Genomic DNA, 9,544 nt, shown 5'->3' with positions numbered 1-9,544 from the left:
ACCCTTACCACCGTTCCACAAAAATCTGAAAAAATCAGAAAACTATGAATCTAAGGAAATAATGTTACATAAAAACAGTAAGTTGAACAGTATAATTAAATTAATTTACCAACACAACAATTACTCTCATCTTCTGCAGCATTCTCCACTGTTAGTGCATCTATTAGATGAAAAAAATTGTCTCCACATCTAGGAGGGATCGGAGTGATGCGAGTTTGGCGAGTGATCAATATTTCGAAAGAATTGTTACAATTCCTGAAAATATTCTAATTTTCAATAACTTGGAACTTGTAAAGAAGAAACCATCGTCCTTCACGCAACACGTCTATGTACTCAGCAAAGTAAAGCTGACTTCTGAATTTAGCTTGAATTCTTTTTCCCTAAATTATATGAAAAAACTAATTTCAGATTTAAACTTTAAGGAGATGATGGATATAAATGGATTGTTACCTTCTCATCAACCAAGATCAAACAAATGTAGGTAGGCTGCATTATAATGATTTCGGGTATCCACAGCCTCAGTACTTTAACAGCAACACTCAACCTATCTGTTGATGGATTCAAATCTTCTATGTATGCAACCATCTCCTTGTTTGGTACTTGGTTATTTTTTAGAAAGAAGAAAGGTGAGAGGTTAGACGTTAGTAAGAAGAAAGGAGAATATGAAGAGTGATTGGAAGTTACGTAAAACAATTATGACAATTTGGTAATGTCAGTTCGAAATTGTTTTAACCAATGCGAAGACTTTAAAAATAACAAAAAACTTTTTTATTTGGACTTGCATCCATACATGCATTCGTTCATATTATCGGTTTGAATTTTGCTGTTGCTTGAATTAAAGTTCTTACTAATCGCATATACCATAATTTTTTCAACGATATCAATTTCTATTGAAATAAAAATATGAGGAATATGACGATAACAGCTTTATATTGTCTTCCATATAATAGCTTTATGACGATAAGTATTTTATATGTATTGAGAGATAAATATAATAAATTTATTACATTTAAAGAAATTTCAAATTATTTTAACGAAACAAATATTATAGGAATATTGTATGGCGATTGAAATTGTCTTCTCCTTGGTTTTCTCTTCCATATCATATCTCTAGGACACCAAACAAATGGTTTTGGAATTTCAGAATAAGTAATTCCTTTGGCTTGAGCAACTTGTGTATTGAATATAATCCATTCCGAGAATTTAGCTGTCGTAGCCATCGGACGATTCATACCATTATCCTCAGGACCATCTTCATTGTAGCATTCCCTAGGTGAAACCTGTTCAATATTTTAGTTAAAAGTAAATCAAAATTACCAAATAAAACATGTTTATATAACATTTTAAAAATAGATAAAACATGGTAGAATTTAAGTTACACATAAAATTACATAACACGATTTTAAAAAAATGAAATACCCGTAAATCGAATCCATGGATATCTACGATCATAATAGTCCTGAAACATGGCAATCCAAGTTTAGACAAAACTACTATTTATTATTATAAACTATAAATAATTTTTAAAAGGAAAATACAATCGTGATAAGAATTATAATTATAAGAAATTATACCTGATATTATTAAGTATCAAAGTCTCCTCCACAATACCTAAATCAAAAAATTATTATTATTATATTATTATATATGAAACAACCATACAAACAGGTTAATACAATTACTCTGTAGATCTGTAGTGAAACTAATATATAGTAAAATATAGTAATATATAATCTCTGGCTCGCAACCAATATAATTTTGAGATCATGACAAAAGAAACTAATGTAAATCATCATTCAAAATAGTAAAATGTTATACCCTTTTTTAAAGGTGAACCAACAATAACCGAAGCTTGGTGAGATTCGAATGTTGGTTCCCAAGAAAACACTACACGAACAGGAAAACACATTAAATTAGGTGAATAATACAAAACAGTAAGATTTGAAATTTTACTTTCCAAGTAACAGCTACACGAACATGAAAATAAAAGTGAATCATAAGAAACAGCAAAATCTGAATACAATTATTATATATGAAACAACCATAGAATCAGGTAAATACAATTAATCTGTAGATCTGTAGATTATTCAAAAACACATTATAGGAACACCAACATAAATTTGAGATCATGACAAAAGAAATTAATGTAAATCATCATTCAAAATAGTAAAATATTATACCCTTTTTAAAAGGTGAACCAACAATAACCGAAGCTTGGTGAGTTTCGAATCTTGGTTCCCAAGAAACCACTACACAATCAGGAAAACACATTAAATTATGTGAATAATACGAAACAGTAAGATTTGAAATTTTGCTTTCCAAGAAACAGCTACACGAACAGGAAAATAAAAGTGAATCATAAGAAACAGCAAAATCAGAATACAAATTATAAATTGAGAATATGAACGAATCTATAAAACTCAACAAAAAAAAAAGAACGATTTTATACCTTGTTTAGAAGATGAACCAACAACAACCAAAGCTTTATGATTTGTGGATCTTGCTTTCCAAGAAACCACTATACGAACAGGAAAATAAAAGGGATTAGTCGATGTATCATTAAAAATAGCAAGATCTGAATACAAATAAAAATTTGAGAACATAATAAAAGAATTATTAAAATTCAAGAGAAGAATAATTTTTTCGGGTTATGGTGAAAGCATTCGAAATCATTGTATTTATAGTTGTAAAGCATCTATCTTTTTAGGGTTTCTAGGTTTTTAGGGTTTACAGAAAGGAGGTGTTTTCTCATCGGGCTTATTTCATGCAGAAACCCATAATTTTTTATTTACGTGGATCTTAAAAAAATCTAATCTAAGCCCATTAATTACCCAATTTATGCGTGTTATATTAGGGATTAATTTAGCAAATTCTATTTGTGCAATTAACTTTTTATGCGATTAGATTATTTTAAATCCGATTTTTTTATTTATTTTTAATGCGAAAAATAGGTAATTTTACGTCCAGGGGCAAAATATTTCAACGTGAAGAGCAATTTCATTAATGGTATAATGGTAAAATTTTGTTGAGATTGAATGTGGGACGTTTTCACTTCTCGTTTAATATAATTGATTTAGGGATTAATTTAGCAAATTCTATTTGTGCAATTAACTTTTTATGCAATTAGATTATTTTAAATCCGATTTTTTATTTATTTTTAATGCGAAAAATAGGTAATTTTACGTCCAGGGGCAAAATATTTCAACGTGAAGAGCAATTTCATGAATGGTATAATGGTAAAATTTTGCTGAGAATGAATGTGGGACGTTTTCACTTCTCGTTTAATATAATTGATATTAAAAAAAAAAAAATTACAACCGATGAAACGGGCTTCGGTTTAGGCCCAACAAGAAGAAAAATGGATTTACACGTTAATTAGTAGTAATCAACAAAAGTCGAACCAAGAATTGTCGATCCGGCCGAAGGCATAAACCAAGCCACCGGGATTATTAACCTAGCCGAGGGCCGAGGCCACCATCACCGTTGATCTGTAGACGCCGTGAACCGTCCTCAAAGCTTATCGAATTCATGACAACAAAAAATTCAACACAAATCTCACCACCATAACTCCTCTATAGTAACGAATGTATACAAAGATCCCAAAGTTTTTATTTGCGTAGTGATCCCTGACTTGGGATTCTTTAGTGAATGGCAGATGGATCTCTTAAACGATGCCAAAAGAGATTCTTTGTCATATATTGTCATTCCTTACCACCAAAGAGGCTGCTTTGACATCTGTTTTGTCAAAGAGGTGGCGCGATTTGATTGCATTTGTCCCTAATCTTACTTTTGATGACTCTGTCTTTCTGAATCCTGAAGAGGGTAAACAGAATAGGTACGAAATTCATCTGAGCTTCGTGTATTTCGTTGATAGAGTATTGGCATTGCAGGGTAGTAATCATTCTCCCATTAATAAGTTCTCCCTCAAGTTTAGAACTACCTTTGTATCATCAGACCGAGTAGATTGTTGGATAAGTAACGTCTTCGCTCGCGGGGTTTCCGAACTTGAAGTGCGTGTCGCAGGCTGTTTTCAACTATCATCAGTATGTTTCATGAGCAGGAATCTGGTTACGCTGAAACTAAACAATGTTGGTATTGATTTGTTGGCTAGGGACGTTTTCTTACCAATGCTTAAAAATCTCCATCTTCGCTCAGTTAGGTTATTTGTTGATAAGTTCTCTTTCCGTGCTTTGCCTGCCTTGGAGGAGTTATTCCTGGTTAGTATGTACTGGGGAGATAGAGATGTCATCGTGTCAAATGCAACCCTCAAGACCCTAACAATAGATCGCAACTATTGTTTAGGCACTTTTTCGTTTGATACACCTAGTCTTGTTTACTTCTGTTACTCTGAGTTTGCTGCTAAAGACTACCCTGTAGTTAAAATGGAGAAGTTATTTGAGGCTAGAATCAGCCTTTTGGTAACTGAAGAACAAATCGAGCGAGCTAGAGCGGCAAATAACGATTTGGTGGAGGATGATGTTGTTCTCCGATTAGTAAATGTGGGGAACCTTATAAAAGGCATGCGAAATGTTCGGTGTCTGAACTTGTCTGCCAATACTCTCGAGGTCAGTTGTAAAATCCTTATTCAAATTGTCCCCAGGAAATAAAAGTTGGAAAATCATGACGGACTTGTTTAGTTAGTCCCATTTTTAACTGACGTCATTAACTCATAAACTAGTGAAGGTCGTGTTTTGAAGCCTGTATCGGCAAAATGTCTTATTGTGGATTGGCTTGTGTTTAGGTGCTTTCTCTGTGTTGTGAATCGATGCCTGTCTTCAACAACCTCAAATCGTTAACTATTAAGAGTAACAAGAGTCGAGGATGGCAAGCGATGCCAGTTCTTCTAAGGAACTGTCCACATGCAGAAACTTTAGTCCTTGAGGTATAAAAGAACAACTCATCTGCCAAAGATAAAGTTCTTACTTTGAATTGAATCTCTTATTGTCTCCTTTATGAACTTTCAGGGTCTCTTGCACTATGTCACTGATAATTGCGGGGATGCTTGTGACTGCCTTTCTCGTAAAGAAAAGGGTCGCTCACTCACATCTTGTCCTGTAAAATTGTTAGAGATTAAAGGGTTCCAAGGAACATCCAAAGAGATGCACATGATAAAACATTTCGTGGACTATTTTCCATGTTTAGAGGAGATAAAGATCTTCTACAAGGGAGAGAATTGTCCTTTACAGCTCAGGGACCATTAACTAATGCTGGATTTACTCTTGACGAGAATTTCTTTTTCTTTTATATAACAATATACATACTTCACACGTTAATCACCTTTTCATCTTTAGCTTTTCTTTTATCTTTCCCTACTTTTGTGTAAATCGAATCTTGTTCTTTTGAAAATTTGTGTTCGATTCTTTGCTCTTACTATTACACTTTCTGGAACTCTTTTGACAGAGAGAAGAAATATATCAAAGCCGTCGGAGACTCATACGTGTGTAACAACTAGTCTATATATGTTGACACATTTAAATATATACACGTTTTATATATGGGAGAGATTAAGTCTTATCCTATTATTCCGAGTTATAAAACACCGACCGTTTATGTAAAAAATGTGTGAACGCACGTGGATTCTATGAAGAGAGCTCGCGTAAGCTCGGTGTATGAAGGTAAAGAGAGGAATAGATCAAGAAAAGGAGAGGAAACTCGAAGGGATCAATCAAAACATGCGAGGATGACCGCGAAAGCTCGAATTAGTGTTCATAAAGAGAGCATGAAATCTCTGCCGCCCAAACACAACTCGTTGGTGATCATGAAGTCGATGAGAAAGAAAGAAGAGACACAAAAATATCAAAATAAAGTTATAGAAAAGGAAAAGGAGGAGAAAGATAAAGGTGCGACGGAGATTATGGAGGAAGAGATGGAAATGCCTAATTCAAAGTTGGTTGAGGATTGGCCGAAGATATTAACATATGAAGAGGAGTGGACATGGTGTGCGTTTGCGTTTGGGTGGGGATGGTGGCGGCGTTATCATGACACCGTGATGAGCGGTGAGAGTTGGTTTAATTAAATTATAAAGATTATGTGTTGGTGAAATTATACATAGATAATAGTTGATAGGACTTCTGAAGATCTAAAAAGCTAAGATATTGAAAAGTCAATGTATATCAACCGAAATCACAATGTATCTTTAGAGAATTCAGTTTGGTCTATGCTTATATACAGTTCTTATGATAGTTTCTACAGTTGCGTACCTTGGCCAGGTCACAGCTCCGTGCAGGACAGGAGAGTTTGCGTGCGGGCCTCTGGATAGATGATGCAGAATGCGGAAGTAATGGTGGCTAACAAGATGGTGGATCCTACCCAGAGAAGAATTGAACCTACCAATATCTGTCTCTTTATCATGTTTAGTACTATTAAAACCTTCGAATACCACTTTACTCAAGGTTGAAAACAATCAAATCATTGCGAAAAATCACTTATTGAAATTCTTTTCACCACCAGATATGTGAAAAAATAAAATTTAGAAATTATGCATAAATAGAGTATTAATAAAGGGAATATTGTACCACATCAATATGATCGTAGATACATTTTGTTTTAGAGATATGTAAGTTAGAGAGTGGGAATTTATTTTCATCTAAAACGCTCACTAAACGCTCACTAAATTATTTTCATGAGAACGAATTTCACATAAATATACTCTTACTCATGTGCACAGAGACAGCACAAAGCAACATATTTTTGGATAGGAGAAGATCCACCTAAAATCTGTTTTAGTTCATCAAAGTTCCAAAAACTTACACTTATTTTAATTGATTTTCAGTTAGGAAGTCATAAAGCTTAATAGTTTACTGAACATCATTAGCAATAGAACTCTTATTTTTTCGTAATTTATCATTTTATTAAAATTTAAAACAAATTTTTAAAATAACAGGTTGGTACCCGCGCTACGCCGCGGGACTGTTTTTATTTGTTTTTATTCTATAAACTTTTTTTGTTTTGTATATTTATAAATAATTTTTCATTATGTTATTTGGAATCAAATTTTATAATTAATAAATATTTGATTTTGTTCAATGGTAATTTTTTTCGTTATTATTTGTTGCATTAATTTTTTTTAGATAAACATCGTTTTTATTTTTATTTTGTATAATAAACGTGAGATTTCGCAAGAATATATTTTTGTAATTAAAAAAAAAAAAGAAAAAAAGATATAAAAAACCATGAAGTACCGGTAGAAACAGCGAACCGAGCCGATAGATAACCTCATTACAAAATCGAGCTGTTTTGTTAAACTAAGAAACTTCTTTTTCTCAATACTCACGCAGATCTTTTACAGTGATAGAAAGCATTATTTTATTTATTTATTTTTTTTTTTTCTGATTAACATGGTGGATCTTATGACAGTATGTGTATTTAGTTTGCGCTATGTTGCAGGATAATTTTTTGGATAATTTTTTTTATTTAGTTGAAATATAATATGTAACAAATCATATTGTTTAAAATCATTATTATATCAAACAAATGTGTGCCTAGAATTTTTGAAGAAGTTGTTTGGCATCAAGTGGCATTTTGATATCAAACTAATGTGTGCCTAGCATTTTTGAAGAGGTTGTTTGCCATCTAGTGGCATTTTGAGGGGGAACACATGTCTTATATGATGTAGATCAATTATTTGTCTAAACCAAAGTTTGTTAAGCGAAATATTATGTACCAAAGTCATCGTATATAAACTAAGATTACAAGCAAAATCAAAAGAATCGGTTTCACTTTGGCTACAATATATTTTATGTGAACCGAACCAGACATTCCAAAAGAAAAAGAAAACAAATCAATTCAAACCTAACTACTTAATTCAGTTCAGAATAGACCAAACCAGAACAGACCAAACCGACCAAAACATATGATGGGGCATATACCTCTAACTGGGTCATAATCCATTAACTCAAATTTGGCTAGTGAATCTGTCTCGACGTGAGTATTAGCTCAGGCCCCCGTTGATTCTCGCCGTCCCTATCTTGATTCTCATCAAAAGAAAAAAAAAATTCCAAGGATATACCATAGTGAAATCACTTGTTGTTTTCGATTTTGTTTATTACTAATGCCGAAAATTATAAAATTAATTCGTGTTACTTGCTTTTATTGTACTAAAACTTGAGATGCATGTAGTTCTCAATTCTAACTTCCATTTGTTCAATAAGTAAGGACCAACAAAAGTAAGCATATCTGCTACTAATAAGGAAATGAAATATCAAAAGGACATTCACTATCAAAATCAAGAGTGGTATTAAATCAATAAATCGAGAGTAAATAACCTAGATTTTTAAATGAACTGCTCAAGCCAGAATGAATAATGGTAGAGAAACACTAACACATGACTCAAAATCTATAAAAACCAATATCAGTTTTAATAACAAAACCTAATATTACCTGCAATCTCAAACACTATATAACACCATCTTCCATCTCTTGAAAGCTTACCAACTGCCATGAGCTTACCTGCAACCTCACCCAAAAACGACTTCCAAATTTATCACAAAGTAAATGACCAAATCTCAATAAACCATTCAGCCAACAAACAGAAAAACAAAATCATAAAAAAGATAAGAACCAGCCTTTTGGTCTCCTTGACGAGAAGCTTGAGGTAGACATTAACATACTTAGAAGCAATACAGAAACACATTCATTACGAAGATTTTTGTTTTCTTCTTTTGCGGTAACTTAGTCTAATAACAAAACTCGACCTTAAAGCATATATACACACAAAAGAAATGTAAAAACGAAGATGCAGCCAATATTGAAAAGAACTTCTTTTCTTATTAAGAATCACTTAAACAATCTTACAAGATATGTTTAATCAGATTTACACACAGTCAACACGACTTGCCACTGACCAATTCTTAATCTAACCAAAATCCCTAAGAACCCTAAAAGCTTTCTCGCTTAGTTCTCTAAAATTCTTCTTGAACGGCCAAACAACATATTTGGCCTAATAACACAATATATAGGAACCCTCCTATGACCTACATTCATAAACAAGGATAAGTCCAAATCTTCAAGTCAATATGATAATATCTTGTCCTCTAATTAACAAGCCTTCAAAAGTATATCCACGTCATCCAATATCCATGACTCCTCCAAGATGCGTAAACATCTTCCAGAGTCCTACAACAAAGCTTTATAGCACCAGAACGTCTTCATGCTTTCATTCTCCCCCTTTTTCTCTGAATGTGACAACTCAAGCTCCAGATGTGAACAGTACTAGAATCTTTTCAAAACCATAAGCCTCAACCACATTCAGCCACAACATCACTATCATCACCAATATCATCATCTCATCATACTCCCCCAGCGTGAGTGCACATTCATATAAAAACAAGGATGAAGACATATATGCAGGGAGACACAACAAGCTTCCTATCATGCCTTGTACCAAAAATAATCCTCAAGAGCTTTTATAATGTTCTTAGGTTCAACCTGTGAAACAAAACAATGTTGCAGCACTCCTTGAGAATTCAGCTGAACATGACGAACGGTTTGCTCAACAAATGCAACTGCAGCAGACTGATTCTTATGACCTTGCAACTGTTTAGAT

At 33.1% G+C, this 9,544-nt stretch overlaps 2 protein-coding genes across 3 annotated transcripts; both read left to right on the top strand.

Annotated features, from left to right (window-relative positions):
• On the top strand, window positions 3,669–5,260 carry LOC104734067 (F-box/LRR-repeat protein At1g52650-like; the record flags this gene model as incomplete). Its single annotated transcript, XM_019233827.1, has 3 exons — window positions 3,669–4,565; window positions 4,742–4,882; window positions 4,965–5,260. Coding segments are annotated over 3 exons (1,275 nt in total), but the record flags the coding sequence as incomplete, so codon positions are not given.
• Window positions 5,410–6,487, top strand: LOC104733005. Of its 2 annotated transcripts, none has more exons than XM_010452614.2 (2): window positions 5,410–5,996; window positions 6,210–6,487. In XM_010452614.2, the coding sequence occupies exons 1-2, from the start codon at window positions 5,582–5,584 to the stop codon at window positions 6,257–6,259; spliced, it is 465 nt and encodes a 154-aa protein (XP_010450916.1). In that variant the 5' UTR covers window positions 5,410–5,581; the 3' UTR covers window positions 6,260–6,487. The 2 variants fall into 2 exon arrangements, with proteins under 2 accessions (XP_010450916.1, XP_010450915.1); XM_010452613.2 differs by having other exon boundaries at window positions 5,417–5,996; window positions 6,193–6,486.

The sequence above is a fragment of the Camelina sativa genome, chromosome 12, assembly GCF_000633955.1.
Source record: "Camelina sativa cultivar DH55 chromosome 12, Cs, whole genome shotgun sequence".
Lineage (NCBI taxonomy): Eukaryota > Viridiplantae > Streptophyta > Magnoliopsida > Brassicales > Brassicaceae > Camelina > Camelina sativa.
The sequence above is the reverse complement of the archived record's forward strand: the minus strand, read 5'-3'. Positions and strand labels throughout refer to the sequence as shown.